Consider the following 25394-nt stretch of genomic DNA (forward strand, 5'->3'; position numbering starts at 1 on the left):
ATATAATAGGAGAAATGTATCAGAAGTGAGTTGGTGTCTCTAACAAGTGCAATAAAGGTTGTGCAGGGTGGGTTTCAGGGAGGGAGATTCTTTTGAGCAAAGGGAGAAACAAACCCTGTTATAAAAGCTCACCACAAGCAGAGTGACATCCTGAAGGAGAAATATTGCTGTTTGGAGACTTTAGCAACAGCTCTTGAAGGGAGAAAATATTCATTAGGAAAAGAGCAAAGTGATGGATGAATTTACAGTATAGGCTGGACAGGAGGATGCTGGCTGGCACACAGGATATTGATCCACAAATGGAGGGAGGGCGTTTGTACAGCAGGAGAAAAACTGCTAAGGATTCAAGGGCTTCCTAGCTTGCAATTCTTCTCAAGCTCAAGGGAGCCTTCTGTCACTGTGGCAGAAGATCCAGGCCAGCTGAGCTCTAGTGCTCTAAAGAATAGACTACTTGAGCTGTTTCTCTGAAGAGCATCCTCTTCCAGACATAGGATGAAGAGCAACAGTGATTCCAGCACTTGTCTTATTTGGCAGACACTCAGGCTGCAATCCCATATAATTGAGGCTAAAATATGTTCCATTTAAATGCCCAAGTCTTACTTCAAAGGAAATGTACTTAGGGTTGGAAGCGTTAATAACTGTCTTGATCTGAGGTCGTCTTCACTGTCCTCTGTCCTCCCCCCCACCTTACAAGATAATTGGTTGCCCGATTATGATTTAGCTTGCTGTGTGCAGTGATTTGCTGCAATGGAAACATTGCATGTGTGTGAAATTATACATCCTTCAGTCTCCTGGCATAAAGAAATGCATGGAGTTCTCATATGAATAAGCCTTTCTTGTAGCTTAGCCTGTGCTTGCTTCTTCAAAGATCCCATTGTACTATTCGTTATCCTTACTCTAAGCTGAATGTGTATAGATTTACAGCTTTGGAGAAATCTGATAATTTGGGTTCATCATCAAGAATGTTCTAGACCTCACTGAATATCCCTTTCTCACAGTGGCAGGAAGGAAGCAATTATTAAAGAAAAAAGTGCAGGATGTGAGTGTCAGATAATAATTGTATTGTAATGTTCAAAATGTAATCTTGGTCCTTAGGGTGTCATCATGTACTATAGCAGCTCCCTTTTGGGTAGGAGATTTTTATATATTAATTTTTTAAAAGAGATGAATTAAAACATTCCTATACTTCTCATTAAAAAAAAACCCTCCAAGTGGTTTACAATTTTTGTAGATATTTATGTTATTTTAAATTAAATTTGGATAGTTTAATGAGTGGGCAACAAAATATTGGGCACTTTCATGGCTGCAGAGACTGATGCTCCATAGTTGGAATTATACTGAATTTCCATCAACTATACAGTCATCAGTAAATCTTAACTCTTTCTATATTTGAACAAGTATTCTACTGCAGAGACTCTCATTTGGGGGAGAAATCTTTAGATTTCTCTGTTAATAATATAACATAAATATTAAGAAGATATTTATATATAAATTGAATAAATAAATAAAAATATAACATTATATGAATTTAGGGTTAGCTAGTTTAGCACATAAAATATTATGTTTTTATGGAATGTCTCTTCTTTTTTACATATAACAATTTTATCTATCTATATATCAGAAGACTTTTTTTTTTGTGCCTTCAAGTCAGTCTTGATTCCTGACGACTGCCTGGACCAATCCCTGCAGTTTTCTTGGCAAGATTTTGGAAGTGGCTTGCCATTGCCTGCTTCCTAGGGCTGAAACAGAGTGACTGGCTCAAGGTCACCCAGCTGGCTTTGGACCTAAGGTGGAACTAGAACTCATGGTCTTCCAGTTCTTAGCCTGGTGCAGTAACCACTACACAAACTGGCTCTCATCAGAAGACTAGTACTATTTAATTTTTTCCTAAGGGTTCCAAAACAGATATGAGCAGCAAAAAACTTGGTGGACAGCTTTAGGAGAGTAAAAAAGGCAAACCCAACTGGACTTTAAAGTGTTCCTAAAAGTTTCCTCCAGACTAAGTAAATGGGTAACAAGAGATTCAGTATAATTAAGTGTAAAGCATATATTTGTAACTTGACATATACTGATGAAGTTGGAAATCACAGTGACTTAATCTGAATGAAATCTTGGGGTTGTGGTAGAATGGCTCAGTGGGACAACAAAACAAGATCCCCTCTACAGCTGGAATGATTACCGAAGGGATTATTGACAATACAGGAGCAGACTATTATATCCTATTTTGGAATGGGGGGGAACAGCTGTTAGTTGCTCCATCTCAAAAAGGATAGGTTTGTGCTAGAAAAGGAGTCACAATAAAAAAGGCCAATAGATTGTCATGCTGTATCAGCAGAAAAAAATACATCATATTCTGACCTTGCTTCAGAGAGAAAAGTGGCATTGATAAAAAATTATACTAGAGATGGGGAAAGAGAACAGAGAGGAGTTTTCCCTCTCCTTCATATTGCTGCAAGTTGGTTTGCAGCAGACCCGTCAGGTCAGACGAATGGACGAAACGTGCTTCTTTCCACCATGGAGATGGAAGTTACTCTCTCAAGATCCTAGCTCTCGTATACCTTAGACTTTAGTCTAGTCATGCCTTTATTTCTTAGGGTAAGATTCCCACTGCACGGATGGAAAAGTCATAAACTTAGGATCTTTCCTTCCCAAATACGGGAGCTGCTCCAATCATAGGCCCGGAGGGGGAGGGGACTGTAGAAAGAATGGAACGAAGAAATCCCTCTCGTTTCCATCGCTTTTCCTGGCATGCGCAGAGGAAAGGCGCCATCAGCTCGGGAACTACGCTTCCCATAGTGCAAGGAGCAGGGCGCGCATGCGCATGCGGCAGCCGCCAGCGGGGAGGGCTGCGCGTTCTCGTGCGGTGATGGCGGTGCGTGGACGCGCGGCGATAGTAGCAGCAGTAGCAATGGCTGCTGTGGATCGGCGGCTGCCGAATCTCGATGACTTCGCGGGGCAGAGCTGGAGTGCTTGGGTGGAGAGAGTTGGGCCGCCTACTACCGAGACAGGTGAGCGCGCCTATCCCGCTCGTTAACCTTTAGGCGGCGCGGGGCGGCGGGGGGAAGCAGGGGACACTTCTCCGTCGCCGTTTCTGCTGCCGCCGCCGCCGCCGCCGACCAGCTTCCTCCCTCCCTCCCTCTCTCTCTCTCTCCCTCCCTCCCTCCGCCCGTCCGCCCGTCCGCCCGCCCGCCCCAAACAAAGGAGCCGCCGGGTCCTAGCGCCGTAGAACTTCTTGCTTGATAAATGCTTCTTTTTCAAAACAGGTTTCCTGAGATCTGCCGAATTCCTAGAATGGATTCCTCTGTCGAGTCTGATGTAATTGGAGGGCATACTGTGATCATCTTGGTGCCAATCAGAATCTTTGTTCCCAGAGGTTTCCACATACAGCTTTATGTGGTTCTGTCCTTTGCTTTGATCCCCCCTGACATAAGCGGACTGTAGTTAGTTATGCCCTATCGCAGGATTCTTGACTTTTGATCTTTATTGTTTTTGAGTCCAAGTTATGTATGGAAGAGTCTATATACATTTCCACTAGGATCCTTGAACCCTGGTTTAACCATCCCCATTTCATCTGAGTGTTCTTTCTTTCTGATTCTTTTACAATCACTTTTTCTACTTTCTTAGAAATAGCATTCCCTGCTTTGATATGCCACTGGGGCACTTACAAACCACAAAACACCTTGCTGTTCCTGAATATCTTGAATTCTCTGACTGTCCATGATCTCCTGTGTCACTCTGGACAGGCTGCCTTTTCTTCCTCTAAATGTTCACATTTGCCCTTTAAACTCAGCCAGCTAACATTTCGCATTGGTTTTATTCTTTAAAATCTGCTCATACCTGATTTTTAAAGTGTTTTCAGAAATCTGTGTTGGCTTTACCTCCAGCTGTGTTGTATCTCTGGATTTCCTCCTCTTCAAGTTATTCCGTTTTTATTCAGATCTTTCCCTAGGCCACTGAAACTGGTCCCCGCCCATCCATCTGTTTCGCATTCCTTGCACCTTCTCTTCTGTCTTTTATAGCAAGCTCCTTTTGCACTGTTGACTTGGCCACTAAATTACCACCCACTAGAATTTCCTTGCCTTTGCTTTCCTCTCCTACCAACCTGATCCCTGACATCCCAATTCAGTGTCTCCACGCTCCTCCTCCTCCCTTCTGTGTTGTCTCTTGCTCTGTTTGCCCTCCCTTGTTGGGGGGGGGGCAGCTGGAAAGTATGTTAACATGGTGGGTGGAAGTCTTGGCCTCTGGTGACTTTTGTCCTTGGAATCATTTGGGAGCATCGCCTTTAGTCTCTCTGACTTTCTCAAGTGCAACCTGACAGCAGACTCCAGAAGGGGCGGTGAGTCTGCGGAGCTGTCCCTGGTGATGCTTTTTATATTGTTGAGCTTCTCCCTTCCCCCTCCATTATCATGATAGAGTTGGTGCCTTCATATAATTCCTGATCTACTTCCAGATCCAGTAGAGTTGGCATCATGGCTCCTGTATTTTCAGGGATTTAGAAGCAAGTTCTACATTTTCCTTGCTAACAGTTTCCTATCGGAGTGTTTTATTTACTTGTTTAGCATCCACCTTTTGCCCTAATCCTGTCAGGTTGCAGTGCTCAGTTATTTCATTTGTTAGCCCTGCAAAGGTTTTGAGAAAGTCATGTTTTTCTTCTTGGAGCCCATACAATTTTTTAAAATTATAACTATTTTGAATTTTTGTCTTCTGTTTCGATGCTGAAGCAATTGATGCATTGTAACAGGTACATCTTGTCTTTGTGAATGTACCAGGTGGTGTGAAATCTATTAGATGCAAGCAAAGCATTTTGCCTTGGTTAAAGTCAGGAGTCAGGTCCTGGCGACCAGCTCTGTGACACATTCACACTGCTAATTTGGAGTCACATCATTGCATTTGACCTGCATTGCCAGACACTTGTGGGCATTTCATGAATGTCTGTATAATGCAAGGAGATTCCCAGGTGGAAAGTGGTAGAAGAAAGATTAGTTCTGAATCCATTTATTTGATTCCTTATTTACGTGTTGGGATTGGATACCAAACTACATTACATGCACAGTGTAATAAGAAAATGTTCCCACTGTAATGAAACCAGAGTATTCTAGTTTAGAACATGACACCAGTATAATTTAGCGTCAGCAAAATTTTGATTCCAGCAGCATTTATTTACCTTGAAATTTGGGAATTCCATTTTGAAGTCCACCTTACGGCATCTGTTTTTGAAGCTTGGTTCAGCTGCTGGCAGAATAGAGATACTTATCCTAAAAGGTGTATAGATCACACACATATACTATTGTCTCATCCCATGTGATACAAGCATACCTCTTACATATTCATCTTTACACATGTGCTTATTGAATGCTGGTGGATGATGGCTATTTGAAAGCTAAATGAAAAAGAAAAGAGTTTTCAAGTGAAGCCTTGCTGCAGGAGTTGATCAAATCATGTTCTTACCCTATGGCCACATTGTTATAATTTGCAAAGCATCCATGGGTGGAGCTGTATGCTTGTCACTGTCTTCCACACACCTCTTGATTGATACAGATTGGCAGAGCAATTCTGCTGAAACAGCAGGCAGTAGAGTCTGAGATTCAGCATGTCCACTACTATAAGCTCAGGAACATCTGCTATACCAGCAGAGCTGATCTTAGGGACCCTTATTTTCTTGGCAACTTTGAGAATTACTATGATTATTACTGTTATTAAATTAACCCCTTCTCTTCAGTGAAGCTCAGGGTGACCTTGGGCAAATCACATACTCAGCCTTACCCTTTTCATAGGGTTATTATGAAGATAAAAATAAGATAACTCTTGCACAGTCCTCTGCTCAAGCTCATTTTGGAGGCAAGGTGGCATACAAATGTAATAATTTTTCATCAAGAAATCAATTTCATATACTTCTGAAGGAGAGGGGATTAAGTAAAAGAAACCCCTATTCAACTGCAAGCATAATGGTGATATTGTATTATCTGCTGTGATTTGCAGATGGATCTTTTCAGTATTAGGACATAATGTAATTGCAGAGTGCTACATTGCAAGTTTGGGAAGGTGTGATGTGTAAATGAGATGGAAGTTTCTCTTGCTACTTATTTGTCTTGAAAGATGTTGTAAGTCTATTAAACCTACCAACATAACCATGCATACTCTCTCGTTAGTCTTACTATGTAGTATGAATTAATTCTAAGTGAACATGCTTTGAGTTGAACTTTAAGAGGTAGAAAGTATCCATTTTAATAGATCTAGATGTCATAGGTTCTTGTTAGCACTGATAGATAATATATCTTCAATAGGTTGATTATTTTGGCTGATGGAAGCGATTTTTTTTTTTTAAATTGCCTAGTGTCTGATCTGGAAGAAAACCGGAATGGGAGGAAGAAGGTTGATGCAATGACCCTCATTAAAGAAGGTAAGAACACATTGAACTCTCTGGTGAAACTGAGCTGTCAAGACCCTTCCTCCAAACTCACTGTTCTGCATTTGTAAATGTTCTGCAAAAGGAAGGGGATGAAGACAGCTATAAGTGTTGTCTGGAATGGCAATTACTAAATTTTCACACAGCAGGTGACCCTTAACTGAGACTGTACAGACTTCTCAGTTCTGCAAACAGAAGACTGTTGTTTTGCTCGCCCATGTAGCAGTGACATGTCCATAACGATGCTGAGTGATGGCCACAGTACGGTTTGCTGCATTATGACAACCAACTACACTTTCTCCATAGTGTAAGATTTGTTGGGAAGTGAAGAGTTGGAATGCATAGATCAGATCCCTGGGCAAATGCCTTGATAGTGGCATTTTCTGCTTTGCTACATCAGTGGTAAAAGTGGCCATGATTGTATTCTTATGTTTCAGTGAGGGTTGATGTTTAAAAACTGATGGACTTTTCCTGATTACAGCATGAACTTTGCCATATTTTGGGATACAGGGGAGGAATGCTCCTATAATTTATTAGAAAATCAATATAGGCCAAGCTTAGCCTTGAAGATATATCTTCTTTGATATCTGAATGAGTTTGCAGATCTTGTCTTGAATCTTCCCAGCTTGCCTCTGTAGCCCTTCCATTGACCAAACAGTTGATACGATCTTTCCAGAGATTTGAGATAACTTAAACTATTCAGTTTCTATAGCCATGCTTTCTTTGGTTTCAAAATCTCTTCTGTTATGGTTCCATCACTATGATTTCTGATAAGATGAAGTTTCATGAACCCCAAGCAAAAGCCACTGACTTCCCACCATATTTTGTCCAAAGATCATTTGTCGATAGTTTCTCTTATTGCCATATTATATGATCTCAGCCAGTACATTTCTTAAACTAGAATTAGTGTGAAACAGACTTGTAGAGACTCCAGATGACTCATGCAAATGAGTCAAGGCTGCAGGGAAGGGCCCAGTATGTTTATTTTGTACTCAAAGTGTACTTTTCTGATCTCAAATATCAATCATACTCTGTCTATCAGCTCAATATTTTAACCAATACATTCCAAAGAAATGTTATTGACTGAAAACTATGCTAGAACCTGTGCTAGAATGGATAAAACCAAATCCAACTCATCCAACTCCAGTCTGTGTTAGTATTAATAGTTAGGAAAATATGCCCTGAGTCACCAACTGCCTGTACTCCGCCAAGAGATCAGACAGCTTCCTCTTTCTATTTTTTGTGTGTGTGTGTGTGTGTGTGTGTGTACATATGTATTTCTAAAGAAGTCCTGTTCTTTATTAGGGTAGGGAAGGCTACAGATAAAGATTAAAGTCCTACCAGAAGGTAAGAATGTTGACATCAGCAATGACATCAGGAACTGAAAACATTTTTCCAGACGGGATTGTTCATACCCTAAACTCTCCATGTAGCCCCTTCTGCTTCTCTAACAGACCTTTGGAAATGTGAATTACCCTCTGTCCTTCTCACTGGACACCGAGGCCAGAATTTTCAGATGAGCCTCTGCTGTGCTTTTGTCTGACTTTTGCAGTCACTTCGAACAGTCAAGCCCTCGGATAGTCTGCAATTAGTTGGGCCTTGTCCCTCCCTCCTCTTTGGCAGCTTTCCTGTCTTTCCTGCCCTGCTGCCCTAGGTCTTTTCATTGCTTTCTAGCCTGTCTGTGACTCTTTGTTTTCCATTTCTGCTACCCCAGCTGTGCTAGGAGGTGGGGCTGCTTGCTGCCAACGTTACAGAGCATAGGACAGCATGTGAGAGCCCTTTTGCCAGATGATAGCCATTTGTTCTGTCACCTTTTTGTTTTTTAACATGTGTGCCCACATTAGCAGGGACAGGCAATCTCCAGACTAGATCTGGAGGCCACATCACTCAGTGGCAGTTTTCCAAATTGAACAGCCACTTGGAAAATACCATCCTAGATGCTAGTAATATATAAAACAATTGTATACATGTTGGAATGCCTAGGTGGTGGTCAAGCATTAGATCTGTCTTTTCCAACCCGATGCCCTCCACATGTATTTGATTTCAACTCCTCTTATCTTGGGTAGTATTATCAGGGTATCATGAGAGCTGTAGTCACAACTGGTGGGTGATGAGTTGGGGAAGGTTGCTTTAGGCTGCTGATCAAGTAGTCCTTCAACTAAGAACTGGCTGCTTATTTTGCTAAGAAACACAGTGTAGGCTCTGCTATTCAACTCTAGCATCTCCTGTCGTTGCAAGATGACTAGCCAGTTAGAGCAGAGGGCACTTTGCTAGCTGGGCCAGTGGCCTGACTTGATATAAACAACTACATATTATAACTGAACAGTGTACCTTTCAAGCACTGGCTGTTTTGTCCTGTACCCATACAGAGCAAATAGCTTAGTAACATTCCCAATTTATAGTTGAAAAACAGAATCCAAGACATGCTATGAAATAATTGTGACAGAAATGCAACTTTTCCTTCGCAGTTCCGGGTCTCATTCTCTATACTTTTAAATAGGAGGGGGGACTCTGTGGTTCTCCAGGTGTTGCTGAATTACCCCTTCTTGCAGTCTCTGTCAGAGAGCTCAGTGGTGAGGGGTGTTAGTAGCTGAGGTGCAGCTGCATACGTAGGGTCCCAGGTTCCCCATCCCTGACTTAACCTGTGCTTCCAGGATAGGCTGGGCATCTCATTTTGCCCATGAGTTTGCTCAAGTGTTTCTTAGACTGCAAAAGTGACAGGGTGACATGGGCCTCTTCCCTGGGTGCGCTCTCATCACTCGCATCTCTTGTCCTTTCAGACATGTCTATCTTTGGTCACTGCCCAGCTCATGATGAGTTCTACCTGGTGGTGTGTAACCACTGTGGCCAAGTGGTCAAACCTCAAGCCTTTCAGAAGCACTGCGGTAAGCTAGGCAGCCAACATGCCAATTGAATGTCTGTAGCCTCTCAGGGAGAGCTTGTGAGTAGTGCTGCTGCCCAGTGGTTGTGGTGGGGGTGCTGGAGTGAAAGGCCCTCTTTTCGGTTTCCTTCCTGCAAATCAGGGAAGCTCTTCTTCCCTAGGATTGCCTCTCAATGAGAACGGAGTCTGCTGGTAAGACAGCAGCCAGGAAGACAAAGGGTACTTTCTGATCATGTCAGGGTCATGCCTGAGATGATATTTTGCTACTTATATCCCAAGGTTGGGAGGCAGCTAGAAAATGGCCAAAACTGCATGTCTGCATAACTGCTGCAATATGTATGTAAGGTATATGAATAATTATGTGCATCTTAACAGAGCCAACTTTAATAGTAAAAGACATTATTTGCAACAGCAATGCTTTGCTTGAGTTGAATATCTGACTGACCCTTTTCTGTCCTAGTGCTTTCCAGATATGTGGTATTATAGCTCTTGTCCTTCCCAGCTGGCATAGCTGCCTCCCTCCACATTATAACTTTTACAGATCAATTGTGTTTGGCCATTTTTTAGCTGTTTTTCCTTTTGTGATCTCCAAATGCAGCTAGGGAAATTAAATGTAGGACATTTCCTTTAGCAATCATCTGTGAATTATTTACCTTCATCTCAACTTTTTACCTTTATCCAAAGCTGGACTGTTGCCTGGAGGGAGATGAGGGGAAGTAATAATTTCACTAGAATTTTCAAAATCTCTCTGCTTGCTATCAAAATCTGTTCTGAGTTGGAGTGAGCCAAGTGAAGGGTCTAAATCTGAAGCCCTTTGGCAACTTGGCAAGTTGCAGTTTAGCCCATTGGCAAATGAGATGCAAATGGGTGAATACTATAGGGGGGGCAGAGTTATCCAGAACATGAGCAGAAGTCATACGATGCAGCACCCTTGCTGAAGCAAAATAGGTTGGGTCTGCTCAGTGTTTCAATGGACAACCACATATATCACTTTAAATTACATGATGGAAGAAATACTATTTTTATTTCTGTTATGTATTTATCCCCTGGGCTTTATAAATCATGCCTAGAGGAACAGAATAACACTGTATATGTTGCTAGTGGCAGCTACAGAGAGAAAAATGCATTGAGCTTGTCTTCTGAGCCCCATGGTTGTATCTTAGTGATTGGCTATGAGCAGTTAATGGTTACTCTTCCCTGAGAAACAGCAAAGAAAGAGTAACCTTTCTGCTGTTTCACAGCTCTGACAAAACTGCCTGGGACAAGTTTGGGAAGGTGCACTTTGAGGGATGCTAGCGAAGACAGACAGCTTGGTGAAGTAGTTAAAAGCACTAGGCGAGAAACCAAGAGACCATGAGTTCTAGTCCTGCCTTAGGCATGAAGCCAGCTGGTGACCTTGGGCCTATTGTTCTCTCTCAGCCCTAGGGAAAGAAGCAATGGCAACTCTCTTCTGAAAAAATTGTCAAGAAAATTACATGGTTTTGACCATGTCGTCAGCAGGAGTCAAGACTGACTTGAAAACACAATATAATAATAGCAAAGTGTTATGCTATGGAACAGAAAGAGACTTTAAAATGTGATTTGGTAAACTGGAGAGCTGTACAAATGTGCCTGTGATGTTTGGAAGGTCTAGGCTCAGCTCTAGATGCTGCCATGGACTTTGGCTCAGTAGGTTCCAGGTGAAAGTTCAGACTTAGTAACAACAGGTCTTTCCTGGGGCATTACTGTATATATAAAACCAAGTTTGCAGGGCAGGGTGGAGAGTAGATTAGGAAAGGAAAGATCCAGAATTTTGCAGTGAAAATTATCTAAATAATTTTTGACTGGAATGAAATACAGAGATTGCATAAACTCTCTCTGACTTGATTGGCCTGGTGTGATCTGGGAATTCAATTTTGACTGGGAGGTGAGCGACCAGGCTAAACTACACCTCATAATTTCTTTATGTTGTTTGCATTATTTTTTATCCCTGAGTAGGTTTGGTGAGGGAGTACACTATTTTGTTCATAGCTGACGAAAGAGATTGGGAATCATAACTTACTTGTTATAGGCTTTAGCAATCATCTGTGAATTATTTACCTTCAGCTCAACTTTTTACCTTTATCCAAAGCTGGACTGTTGCCTGGAGGGAGATGAGGGGACGTAATAATTATGGGAAATATGCTTTTAAAAGGCTCTGGCTTACTGTTGTACCTATCCCACATCATATCCAAGGCAGAGCTGCAATTTGCAGTTTGGTTGCTGCCTCACAGGCTCCCTCAATGGCCAGCCAAGCTTTCTGGCTAACAGCATTGTTATTCCCACTTAGAGAGACGTCACGGACCTCTCAGCAAACTCTGTGGTCGGGTGCAGCCTTCGTCCAGTTTGCAGAAGTGCCATGTAGTCAATGGGCGACCCATTGTCAGTGGCAGTCATGGATCCACCAAATCATGGAGGGAAAAATCCCAGAGCTTCTTTAGTCAAACCCAGCACATGCCGGAGAAGATGGACAAGATGCCGAAGGACAACCTATGGTAAGAGGGTCTGGGGTTCTTTGTGAGTGGATAAGTCCAACCAGTCTCTCTGAGAATATCTCACTTCATGTAAACTTTGGAGAAAGCGATTCTAGCTATTTGTTGGTTGGTTGAAGTGCAGTAAGAAAGAGAAAAAGGATCCCCTTTAGGACATATGATTCAACTTGCAGTATTTCCTGAGGTGATTCAGGGAGTCTGCAAGCACTTCTAGGGTTCATTTATATTTTTGTTCTCTAGGTTTTATATTTCATACAGAGTAAGAATCTTCCTTTGGAGATTTGTATTCAAATGGTTGTGAACTCTAGATACCCCATCTCAACTACAATGTTGTTGAATTGCTTCCAGCTTCAAACAGCACCACTTTGAGTATGAAACACTTCTGAAGTGCTCAAAACAGCTCCTTTTGCACTTGAGACAGCTGTTTCACACATGATGTTTTGAACTTGAAATGGATCAGACAAAAAGGTTTTGCATATTCTTAGTTTTATTCATTTATTTATGGTCCCATTTGCCACAAACAGTTCCAAAAAAGATGATTTTTGAAACGTGGACTTTATTTTTTAATTAATTTTGAACTATGTATTTCAGCCTTTCCTCCTTTATGGTGGATTACAACTCCAGAAGAAATCAGAGCAATAAATAAACCAGATATTAATGATACAAATAAGGAATATTATGTACTCCCTTCATGCCATTTTGGTAGTTCTGTGACTCCTTTCTATTAACTAATTAGTTTTATTTATTTAATTATCAAATGTATATAACCACAAATGCTCATGGCAAAACTAGCACACAGAAGTTAAAAAATCTACAGTCAATACAACAATCAGTCAGTTTTCTACATTACAGATGGAAGCTTGATCATTTATTTAATGATTAAGGTTGAATTCTGTTAGTGAGATAACAGTGTTTGAAATATTTTTGAAGTCTAGCGAGAAAATATGACTGCTCCCTTGGGTTCAGATGACCTCATTTTGGGTTTGGAGTGTATTTACTAAAACGGAGCGTATTTACTAACAGGTGAGCTATAATGGCAAATGTTTATTTAGTGTATTTAAAATGGAGTGTATTTATATAAAACGGAGTGTATTTACTAACAGGTGGGCCATGATGGCTTGGCTTGGTCTTTTGATGGTTGGAGGTGAACTAGAAGATGGTGATTGCTAGGTGCTAGGATCATGTGTGGCGTTATCACTGTTAGTGCTCCCCACTTTTCCCAGATTCCTCTTGTACTGTCTGTGGAAGCTGGGCTTTATTTCCATGTCTTTTCCTCTTCTACTTTCTCCTGTATCCCCTCTGTTTGGGCAGCCTTGTCATGCAGTGATTGCATTTGGAGCACCAGCCCAGCTTCTTCTGTTGTTCATAAATACAGTGCTAATAAAAGAGGAAGGCAGCTTTGTGAACTGAGCTGCTGTAAGAGTATGCCGGTATAGAACTCCAACTGTCATAATGGCCTTTACAAGGCCTCCAAGTTATTTCCTTTGGGAATTTAGATGAAATATAATTCGGAAGATTGCATAATGCACTAAGACCAAAATACGTACTTGTTTTTGGCTAAGGCATGGTTTATTGCTTGACAGCAAGCCACAGTTTGAAGCCTTGGTTTGTTGATGGCTTACCAATCCTGGATTTAAAAAGAAGGGCTTGTGATTTTTATTTATTTTATTTATTTAAATTTCATATTTTGTCACCACCCATCTCACTAAGAGCGACTCTGGGCAGTTATTACACCTAAAACCAGAATCTTGGTTTATTCTTGTTTGTCTTGGGGTTCCACTCATTTCTTCTGGATACTGGCAGAAGAAGTGGAGAAAGCACACCAAAAATTGACCAAATAAGCCAGATTGATGTGTTCCTGATTTGTAAATATATAGCAAGCACTGTCAATGGAGAGGTAAAAGTGGCCTTCCTCAGCTGAAGTGGGAGATCATGATGCTGTTTTGTCCACCAGCTTGTTTGTGCCTGTTGTGAACCTAGAGAAGATCTCCGGCCTTCCCAAGTCCGATGGAGATGGAATCAAGGCGCCCCCTCTGCTTTCTGACGCTGCCATTCCCAAACAGTCTTCTGCTAACTCAAAAGAGGTTCTCAGCAAACCTTCCTTAGTGGCATCACCAAAGGAACTTCTGACATCAGCCAAGGCTGGCAGCACCGGCATCATACCTGCAGACACCTTGAACAGGAAACTGGAGAGTACTCCTAGCCTGGGTGAGAAGGAATCTGGTGCTGTCAAATCTCTGAAGAAAATATCACGTGAGTCTTGCTTTTCTAACTGTGTAATCTTCTGGCTGGAGGCAATATAATAAGTAAAACCATCAGGAATGATTACATAATAGTCTTTTTAATGGTTGGCATTGTAAAGATGAGCCTTGGTTTGATAGCTATATTTCCTAAGCAAAACATTTCCCATAAATCCATTCCATATTCCATCTGTAAGGGAGAGTGGGTTGCTACCTGGGTCATAGGGCAAAGTTGGAAGAAACTTTGCTTCCCTAGTAATCTTGAAGGGATAGGGCCAGGAAGAAGCTGAGTTGCCAGCTTAGAAGCCTCTTTCCATGTGTACTTATCACCTGTCTCACTTCATCCTTTGTCAAAAGGGAAAGGATGTGTGTCACAGACACTTTGGAATTTTGGCAAAGCCAGTGTATCCTGTGTACAAAACCAGTTTGTCCAGTCTGATTCCATGTGGTTGAGCTTTTATCCCATGTGCACACTACCCCTGAGTGGATGGGAAGGGAGGGGAATATTGCATGTATCAGCTGACTTGTGCATTGGGCTAAGGGATTTTAGGACTGGATGGAGGATATGTGATATGAGCTACTTAGCAGCAGGAGGAAGTGAGTTTCGGGGGAAAGAGTATGGTCTTCCCCAACCTCCAAAGGATTTCTCTTTGCAGTAAATACTATCTGATCACAATTCTGGGCCAAGACAAAAAGGATGTCACCCTTATCTATGTCCCATAAGATATGAGGCTGACCCATAAAGTAAAACAAAGGTCAGCAAGAAAATAAATGTACAAATACAAAATACACCATGAGACATGTTCATTTACACAAAGAATTGTATTTAATGTACTCGTGCAGCTCTGACAGCAAAAAGTGAAGGACAATTGTTTTGTTTTGTTTCGTTTTTGAAATACTGCATTTTCAAAAGGGGGCTGCCTTAAAGGATCAAAGGGAATCAGGCGATTGGGAGGGGAGGCATGTAATTGGACACCAGGAAACATGCAGGAACGTGACTCTTTGGCTGCACTTTTCCTTTTGTATCTAATTCTGTATTTGTCCCCACAGGGAAAGAATGTGACTTAAACCGCCAATGTGGGGTGGTGAACCCTGAAACCAAGAAAGTTTGCACTCGGTTACTGACCTGCAAGGTAAGAGGCTGTGCAATGTAAGCCTGCTTCCTGCAGTTGTTGGAGAGAGGTGTGGGACAAGAGAGAAGTGCAGTTCAGCAAAATGCCCTTATGCACTGCTGCTCTGACACATTTCCGGTGGGATATGTTTCTTCTTTTCAAGACGGTATCCTCCTTTGTTTTTAATGGCAGTCTGCCATGGGGATGTTTAGCAGGTGATTTTGTATCTCTATGCAAAGAACTGCTTCATCTGCACAGTGGAACAGGGAAGACATGTCTTTGTGCAGGCTGTATGGTATCTTTGTAATGATACCTTATTGGAGTACCAGCCGGGTCATTCATTTGAGGAATCAAAAAAGTCAAAATGGTGGTCTCAACCATGGGATCAAAGCCCTTCCACTTTGTATGTGCTTGCAATGTCGATGAATATGTGCTTTGATTGTGTGTGGTCACAACCACCAACTTTACTTTTTTACTCCTTCCCCTTCAGATGTTGCTGGTCCCACCATAGCTAGAGGGCATGGAGGTTGTTTTTACATAGCCAATTCTCTACTCCAAATGTTGTGTCAATTTTGGATGACAGTGTTGCCTTGCAACCATATTCAAGCTCCTAAGCTGGCAGTTCTTGTATTAAGATGTTGGATACAAGCTAGCTTTTGGATGAAAGCATGTTCCTATTTGCAACAAGACTAGGGTGTGCCGAAGTATGGCAAAACTGTATTGTCATAGAGTCAGAGGAGCCTGATAAAGAATCATAGGGTTGAATGGGATCTCAAACTTATCTAGTCCAACCCCTTGTTTGGAGCGGTATCTCTTAAGTCACTCGCTCAGCAGGTCTGCTGAGTGCAAGACATCCACAACCAACAGAAGACAACCTAGTCTCTGAAGATTTCCAGCAGAGGTGAGTTCTCAACCACTCCCCAGTAACTGGTTCCATTCTTGAACCACTCTTGCATTAAAGAGCTTCTCCTAAAAATCTACCCTCCTGCAATAGACAACAAGTCTGTATTTTATTTATGGATGTATTACATTTACATCCTGCCTTCCCTCCAAGAAGCTCAAGTGGATAAATATGAAGTCACTCCTCTTTTTATTCTTACAACGATGGGAGTTTGGTTGGGCTGGAAGAAAGTAATAGTAATGGGAGTAATTTTATGTAGTGTGTACTTATAACAAACAACTAGTCTAAAGTCACTCAGTGATCTCCACGATCAAGTGGTAATCTCTGAGGTTCCAGTTCAGCACTCTGCTACACTGGCCCTCTCACTCTCTTCTATACAACAGTCCATTACGTAATAGACCCCATCATCCCCTTGCTCAATAACCACACATTGTGCAGCTATTCAGGGCTTATGAGCAAAGTCAGTTTAAAAGAAAAAAAAATAGTGTCACTTCCTTACCAGAATTTCTAGAACTTACTTAATAAAGTACAGGAGGGAAAATATTTTAGTAAAAATGCTGCATGCACATTTATTGCAGCAGAGCCCTTCTTCAATAAAAGCTGGAAGCCTTTTCCTAGAAGCAGTGTATTTCACAGAAATACACTAAAGCAGTGTATTTCAACCTCAGCAACTTTTAAGATGTGTGGACTTTAGCACCCAGAATTCCCCAGGCACCATGCTGGCTGAGGAATTCTGGGAGTTGAAGTCCACACATTTTAAAGTTGCTGAGGCTGGGAAACACTATGCTAAGACATTTGGAACTCTTTACCTTAGAGGGGGATAGTTGAAATGAGAAGAATGAGAAAGTATTGTCATAACAGAACTCAGGACTGTTTGAAGAAAGTGCTTCTTCAAATGGCACTTATTCTGTAGGCTATGATCATGCATCAAATAGGGTGATGGCATCTGCTCTGAATGGCTCTGACAGGAGGATAGGTCTGTTATTGATTACTAGTCCTAATAGCTATATAGATCAGTTTTTCCCAGCCTAGTGCTCTCCAGCTGTGTGGACACAAAGTTCAGCATTTCTGAAAAAGGCTGTGGTCTGCCCCCGCCTCAAGAAGCCATTGCAGGTCAAACTCAATGGGACATTTTTTGTCCTTTCCTCAGCTTTCCCTTTTTTAGGGAAGGTGGTTGGTTTCAGCTTCAAAGGGTACTGGATGAAGTAGATTATCTTGACCCCTTCCAGACTGGGACACAGGGACAAGATAGCATTATTGCACTTGTTGATGACTTTTGGTGGTTTCAGGATGAGTGGAGAGAATCCGTCGTGACCCTCCTTGAGCTCTCGGTGTTTTTTGATACCATCAACCATGGTATCCTTTTGGACTGATTTAGGGGATTGGGAATAGCAGACATGGTGTTACAGTGGTTCTCCTCTTTCCCCTTGGGCCATTTCCAGTTCATGTTGGTGAGGAGGGAGCAGTCTAGCCCTAGACTTTGTGGGGTGCCTCAGGGTCCACCTTCCCTACCACTTCTGTTTAACATCTACATGAAGCAATGGGTATGTGTGTGTCATCCAGCTGTATGGAGTGCACTATAATCAACACACATGATACTCAGTTGTATGACTATCCCTGGCCATAGAAGTGATGCTGTTGAGGTTCTTTCCCAGTGTCTGGAGGCTGTTAGGATCTGGATGGGTAAAGACAGGATTAATTGCAACCCAGCAAGACCAGGTGGCTCTAGGTTTTGGGCCTGCCTGATCTGGCTCTGGGGGAAAGGTGGCATGCCCCTGCTCAGAGCCAGAGGGCAATTTGGGGGTTCCCCTGGATGCAGAGTTTTGATCACCTATTATTTTCTTTTGCTTTTTTAACAGTATGGTTTGTTGCTGGGTTTTGATTGTACACCACCTGGAGTCACAATTGTTTGAGTTGGGTGGCCATATAAATTCCATAAACAGACAGACAGACAAACAAATAAATAAATGACAGACACCAGGCTGGGTAAGTCTGATAAAGAATTACAGCACTGAGAAACTTGCCAATGAATATTACCATTAGGAAGCAAGAAAGAAGGAAGGATGTGGCTTCAGGGTCAGATGCATTGTGGGAAGCAGAATGCTGGCTGCGATCGACCAGTGTTTCTCAACCTTGGCAGCTTTAAGATCTGTGGACGTCAACTCCCAGAATTCCCCAGTCACACATCTTAAAGTTGCCAAGGTTGAAAAATACTGTGGTAGACCTTTGTTGTCATCTCATATTGCTGCTGTGCGTTTGTGTAAGTCCATGACTCGCTGAGAGTCAGGCAGTGTAAATAAAATTAATTAATTAATTAATGGCAGAATGCTAACACAACTTACTAATTAAGCATGCCAGTTCTGCTTATCTGGTCCTGCTTATCTCAGGTTGGGAAGATATTTCCAGTGTTTTGCACTAGGGGTAGAGGTAAAAGGTATGGTATGTGTGTGTAGAAAGTTTTCTTTTTCTGGGGGTATCCAAAGTATATTACGATGTTTACCTTTGAAACCCTTGAATTTGATCAGTGATTTTTCCCCCCCTCCTGTTGCTTTGTGATTTGTTTCATGAGGATGGCAAGTGAATCCTGGAGCAGGGATGGGAGAAGGCTGAAGAGTTGGAGCTGCAACTCAACCTCTTGATTTTTCTGAAGAGTTGCAAGAGGCTCTTCAGTGACACTGTGGTGTCCCTAACAGAGGCATGGCTGATACGTGTTGGCCTATTGGCGGGGGGGGGGGCAGGCGGTGGAGATGGCCATGGTGGTTAAACGTAGATGGAAGTTGGGAGCATCTAAGAGCAAATGGCTTCCATTTCAAGCCACGTCAAAAAATAGACTGAAATTCAACCATTTGCTGTATTTTTGTTCAGTCTCAGAAGTGGGGGAGGGAGGGAGTTTCCCATGTTGGTCAAGGGCATAATTTACCTGAAAGCTCTTCTATGAATGCCTCTTAAATAAACAAGACCTGTACAAGTGTGCATCCCTACTCATTTCAGAAAGTCATATGCAAAAAAGTTTTCCCAGAAAACGGTGCCTCTCCCCTCCTTTTGAAAAGCGGCCATACACAAATGGATAACCATGTGAAGCTCAAGTTAATTTTGCTGTAAGGCTTTGTGTTTTTATAATCAGGGACGTTGTACACATAACTGAAGAAGGGGAACAGTTCCAAACATTTAGGATGCTTGCTTAGATAAAAGGAGAATTTGTGGTAGATGGGGGGATTTATTAATAGAGCAAGAGACAGGCCATAACGAAACATTCCTAGTGAAGTCCAAGCATCAGAAAACAATTCACAGTCAGGACAGCAAAATATAACATAAGGTAATACATTGCAGCCTGAGTTTTGTGAATAAGTAAAAATGCATGTAAGAGAATGATAGTTACAAAAAAGAAGGACAAGAGAAAGGTACTGTATAATGAAAAAAAGAGAAAAGGGTATTTGCAATAATATTGGTGGAAGTAAATAATTGTTTTGGAAGTAGGTGAAAAATGCTGAAGAGCCTCTTACAGAATGAATATAATTAAAAATAGAAGTGATGAAATGATGTATGGTGAAACTAAAATAAGGAAATGCTGGAAAACCTACTTGAGTTATTTGCAGAGAAACAGTAGCAATATGTTGAAAATTGGTATTGAAATAAATGCTGCAAATATGAGTGTCCAAGAAAAAAGTGATGGAACTCATCAACGTTGTGAATATCTTGAAAAAATCATAAGGCTGCAAGCATGGATGGTGTTAACTAGAGAAATGCTGAAATGAGGATGTTTCCCTATGAAGTGTCTGTGCAACTGGTTTAACATACAGGTAGTCCTCGGTTAACAACTGCTCATTCAGCGACCATTCAAAGTTATAACAGCGCTGAATGAGTGGTACTTACAACCGGTCCTCAAAGTTCTGGCCATCCCAGCATCCCCGTAGTCACATGATTGCGATCCAGGCACTTGGCAACCAGCTTGCACTTATGACAGTTGCAGCTTCCTGCAGTCTTGTGATTGCCATTTGTGACCTTCCCTGCCGGCTTCCCACAAGCAAAGTCAATGTGGAAGCTGGCAGAGAAGATCACAAGTCACTCTGGTTCTTTTGCTCCTGCTCCTGCCACTTTTTCTCCCAAGGAGCCTGGCTACAGAGTATGAGATCCCAGGGATTTTGTACTCCTTAGTGCACGCACGCCTGCAACACCTCACCCACCTGCACTCCGTTGCGTGCACACACACGCCTGGCCACACTGGTGTGGTGCCGTGGCGGCCCCCAGCACAGCTTCCCATACCCAGCAGCAGCCACCACTGGCCCTGCTGCACTTGCGCTGGGCCGCAGCAGCCCCCAGGACTTACAGCTTCCTGCTGGCTTCTCCATTGACTTTGTTGTTGGAAGCTGGCAGGAAGTTGTGAGGAGGTCCTCACTTAATGACCCATGATCCTTGCTTAATGATGGCAAGAGGGACTGCCAGGATTGACGTCGCTAAGCGATGTGGTTACGTGATGTCGCTCTTTACGACAACATCACTTAGTGATGGAAATTCCAATCCCAATTCCAGTCCCAATTAAATTAGGAACTATCACTGAGGCATCCTGGTTGAGGTAAGGTCATAATTGATGCATCAACTGAAGTTGGACAATGTCTTTCCTGACCATTCCACCTGCTGTTTCAGGTCTGGAAGGACTCCTGAACCACTAATCAGCTCTTTTGTGGGGAATATGATCCTACCAGGAGTAACTACTAAGGCCACTGGTATTGAATTGCCCAGATGTTTGCTGACAAACAGCAACTTTGCTTGGAAAGATTTAAGCAGAGTTTGTCTTGCCCTATCCAGATCTCTACAGCCTCCAGACATCAGTTCAGGATTTCTCTACCCTGATCCTAAGTGGCAATGTATATTGAGTGTCATCCATACCAGTGGATAACCTCCCTTAGCTGTTTCATGTAAATGTTAAATATATTTATATTTATATTGTTATTTAAGAATAACAATTTAAGAATACTGCTTTTATTGTATTTTAGTAAAGGTAAAGGTAAAGGTTTCCCTTGACGTAAAGTCCAGTCGTGTCCGACTCTAGGGGGCGGTGCTCATCTCCGTTTCTAAGCCTTGGAGCCGGCGTTGTCATAGACACTTCCGGGTCATGTGGCCAGCATGACGACTCGGAACGCCGTTACCTTCCCGCCGAAGCGGTACCTATTGATCTACTCACATTTGCATGTTTTCGAACTGCTAGGTGAGCAGGAGCTGGGACGAGCAACGGGAGCTCACCCCGCCGCGCGGTTTTGAACCGCCGACCTTCCGATCGGCAGCTCAGCGGTTTAACCCACAGCGCCACCGCGTCCCCTTTTATTGTATTTTAACCTGTATTTATTTTAGTTTTATTGTGAATCGTCCAGAGTCACTTGAGTGAGATTGGCAGTGACGAAATTTGAAATATAAATAAATAAATAACTTGAAGGGGAAGACTGAGGCCTAGAGAACATATTGGAGTTCTCTAGGGATCAATTGCTACCTCCTTGACCACCAACTGGAACTACCCACTCAAGTAGGAATGGAAACACTGAATGATGGTGTCCTCAACTCACAACCATTACAAGTTGTTAAGAAGGATGTTAATAATATTGAACACCATCAAGAAGTCTGAAAGGACCAAGAGTAGTGCCCTTTCCCCATCTTGATCCACATGTAGTTTTTCTGCCAAAGTGACCAGCACTGTTTCTGTCCCATGACTAGGCCTGAATCTAAACCGAAAAGGATCCAGATTATCCATTTTCTCTAGGATCCTCTGTAACAAATTCTCAAAGACTTTCTCAACAACCTTTCCTAGAAAGAGGAAGGCTGGAGCCTGGGTGGAAGTTATCAAACAAGGTTGGATCCAAGGAGGGCTTCTTTAGGAAAGGGTGCACTCCTGCATCCTTCAAGACTAGTAGCATCAAATCCTACCCTTGGGAAGTATTGATGGTCTCAGTCCATCACTCATGCCCTGCCTGCCATCCCAAAGGAGTCAGGGAGGGTGTGAATTAAGCCTATAGCTGGTGGTATTCAGGCTGCATTTATTGATTTAGAGAAAATACATGATAAAGAGAATCAGCTTGAATGATGAAATGCTTTGTGAGAATATGGAGTAGAAAACTGGTTACTGACAGTGATAAGAGAGGTGTATCATGGAAATAAAGCATGTGTTAAAATAAATAGAATGCTTGGAGAATGGTTCAGTACTGAGCAGGGGATAGGACAAGGATATAGTATTTCTCTAGGTTGTTTAATGTATTTATGGATAAATATGTAAGGAATGCTTGCAACGATGTTAGAAGTGAGTTGTTTGTGCATATGAATATACATGTACTTTTGTATGCAGATGATGCTGTGTTGTTAGCTGAGAACTGAATAATTTGCAGTGAATGTTAGAGTGTATGATGCAGTGAGCAATGTGGATGTGGTAATTACGTTTGACAAGGAAATGGAGTGAATGATTTTAAGTTATACATAAATGGGAAAAAAAACTAGAGCAAGTAGATGGATTTGTGACCTTGGTACGATGTTTATTAAAGATGGGAAAATGGATTGAGAGATTTTAGGATGTGTAAATACTGATAGAAACATAGTGGGTACTATGTGTTCTGTTGTGAGGAATGAATGCTTCTTGAAAGAAGTGAAAATGGCTGGGAATAAAAGCTTCTGCCTGATTGGTTCTATGGAAATGAGAGCTAGGTATTTCAGGAGAAACATGTAAGAACATTGAATGGCATACTTAAGGGCATAGGGTCAAACGAGAACATACAGGGTTGAGAATGGATGTGTGCTGAATGTGAATTGATTATGAAAGTGAGTGACCAGTCCAAAAATATGGTGGCTTGGTCAGATAGATAGAATGGCGGAGGCTTGAATTGCAAAAGTAATATGTGAAGGAAGAGCAAATAGACTGAGAGGAAGGGGAAGGCCAAGAAAGTTCTGGCTGGATAAGATCCTCAAAACGAAAAAGTTTAAAAGACCAAAGGCAGCATATAGGTGGTATATGGATGTGGTGGAAGGAAGGATGGTTTGCAAGGGTAGAAAGACAGGGAGATGAATCATGAATGGTATTGGTAGAAACTAAAAGTATGTACATTTCCTGTTATTTTTTCTTATTTCATACCTTCTTTGCCTTTGTCTTACTGTTCCTTACTCCCTTTCTGTGCCATGCATAATATTGCCCCAAGAGGGAATAGTGTGATGGGAAAATAATATAATTAATATAATATAATGTAATATAATATAATATGTAACAAGTGCAATGAATAAATCTTTATAAGATAGCTTTGGATAATTTCCCATTGTGAATAACGTCACATTATATGCAACTGTATACAATAATTTTTTCTCTGCTTTTTCACAATAAGACAGATTTTTTTTTCAAGCCAAACCTTTAACAAATCTTGTTTAATTTAGTATCTGTCAGAAGCCGCATGCATTCCCACCAAGTCTTGGATTCAGGTTAAGGACTCTTCCAAAAGATGCTATTGAACTGTCATGTTTAATGTGACAGAAATGGAAAATTATTAAACACAGGGTGTAGTTAATATTTAATTAAATTGAATCACATTAAATTTGGCTTTGTCTTAGCTTCGATTCCACTTTCAACCAATTCCTGGAGTATGGCTCCTGAGAGCCCATTAAAGGACCAGGTGTGGTCCTTTCCCCAAGAAAAGATTGCCCACTCCCATATAAATGATGATTGTCTAACCTTAACCCTGCTTGAGTTCCAGTCTCTCAGAGACTTGTTAAAATGTTCACTAGAGAAATGTCACACACTCTTCTCACAAGATTGTACCACTCACGGGTTTTATGTGGGATGTTCTTTATTTGAAAGTGGCCTGTCGTCACATCCTCTCTCTGAACTTGCTTTTCCACCAGCCAGCTGACAAATCTAACCTGTCTACCCTGCCTGTGCCCCAGATCCATTCTGTACATCAGCGTCGAGAGGTGCAGGGCCGCACAAAGGACTTTGATGTGTTAGTGGCTGAACTGAAGGCCAGCACCAAGAAAGGCGAGTCTCCCAAAGATAAGAGTCCAGTGAGGAAAGAAATAGCTACTGAACGACTGTTGCAGGACTTCTCTTCCATGTCACAGACGTCTTTGGTCCTGTCCAATGTTTCTCCTTCTCGTCACACAAAACAACCATATTCCCACTGTGCACTTTCCAGGTAAGGCACAACTGGGAGGAGGGAGCACGATGGTATTGCCATAGATTCTCGAAATTCAATTCTTGGAAAGCTCAGCTTTTATCCTCCTTCCATTGCTTTCAGATCTAGGGTTTCCTCAGAGAGTGACCCTGACGACGGGCCTGTTTCTTCTTGTGAAACTGACCACCATCTCTACCGTTTCCCAGCACCCAAGAGCACTGGGCGGGTGACAAGTGAGGAGAGTGAGGACGATGCCACAGATGATCCCCGCAAGTTAGATTGCCATTATGCAACACGACGACCACATCCCCAGGCAGTAGGTGACAGGCTGAGACCCATCCTGCTCTATCTACTTTGAGCTGGGTGGCTTTGATGGGAGATACTTGCCAAATGTTAAAAATGGTGCTATAGGGGAATGCAGTGTTGTACCTATGCATCTGTGATATGGCCTTTTAGCGCATGGGTTCACACATGACTCTAAGTCGTAATGTGATATATTTGTTTTTGGCTTAACGTGATCTCTGAACCCAGCCATTATGCTTGTTCGATAATGCTTAGCACAATATGTAAATTGAGCCAATCTGTCAAGCCTTTAGTCTACCCAGTCCAGTGTTTTGAAGGGCAAGAAGTGATTCTCCAAAGAAAAGAGACTCCTCCTAGCTTTGAGATTAATAATCCCTTTAATTCAGTTGACCAGAGCTTGAATCTTGGGGTTAACAAATACAAATATTCTCTGCTGCACTAATGAAATGTGGGTTGAATCCACAAAAAATTAATTATTCTTGGAACTTAACAGGATAGATGTGACTTAGTCTCTCTTTTTCAGAAGCTGGAGAACTAGAGGATAGAATGAATAACATCCTTGGTATAAACTGTATCTCCTGCTTGTCTTGGTCGAATTAGAGTGCATGCTCTTTCCATGACTTTGAGTTCCTAACACTTCCATCCTTCCATTTACCCCTCCTCCACCACAACAGTTCTGCACTTTTGGAAGCAGATTGGTGAGCCCAGGGTGTTATGTGTTCAGTCGACGGCTGGATCGGTTCTGCTCTGCACTCAATTCCATGCTGGAGAGACATCTTAGCTCACACATGTGGAAGTAAGTTACCCAAGGAGAATGCCAAACAAATTGGGGGAATAATTCGAATATGCTTCTGCCTTTGCACAGTCATATACATGCACATGGGCATGCAGTGGAAGAGCAGTATG

The 25394-nt window shown here is 42.1% G+C and overlaps 1 protein-coding gene across 3 annotated transcripts in view; it reads left to right on the top strand.

Annotated features, from left to right (window-relative positions):
• The first annotated feature begins 2866 nt into the window (after positions 1 to 2866).
• ATXN7L2 (ataxin 7 like 2) overlaps positions 2867 to 25394 on the top strand; it is a 28116-nt gene continuing 5588 nt past the window's right edge. For 2 of the 3 annotated variants that reach the window (XM_063297710.1, XM_063297711.1), the window contains exons 1-9: positions 2867 to 3008; positions 6335 to 6400; positions 9187 to 9291; positions 11596 to 11800; positions 13752 to 14050; positions 15088 to 15170; positions 23959 to 24206; positions 24309 to 24501; positions 25163 to 25284. In XM_063297710.1, the coding sequence (XP_063153780.1) occupies positions 2867 to 3008; positions 6335 to 6400; positions 9187 to 9291; positions 11596 to 11800; positions 13752 to 14050; positions 15088 to 15170; positions 23959 to 24206; positions 24309 to 24501; positions 25163 to 25284 (1463 nt within the window). The remainder of the gene's footprint in view (positions 3009 to 6334; positions 6401 to 9186; positions 9292 to 11595; positions 11801 to 13751; positions 14051 to 15087; positions 15171 to 23958; positions 24207 to 24308; positions 24502 to 25162; positions 25285 to 25394) is intronic. The other variant, XM_063297712.1, reaches the window with a different exon arrangement.

The sequence above is a fragment of the Candoia aspera genome, chromosome 3 (genome assembly GCF_035149785.1).
Source record: "Candoia aspera isolate rCanAsp1 chromosome 3, rCanAsp1.hap2, whole genome shotgun sequence".
NCBI classification, from domain to species: Eukaryota; Metazoa; Chordata; class Lepidosauria; order Squamata; family Boidae; genus Candoia; species Candoia aspera.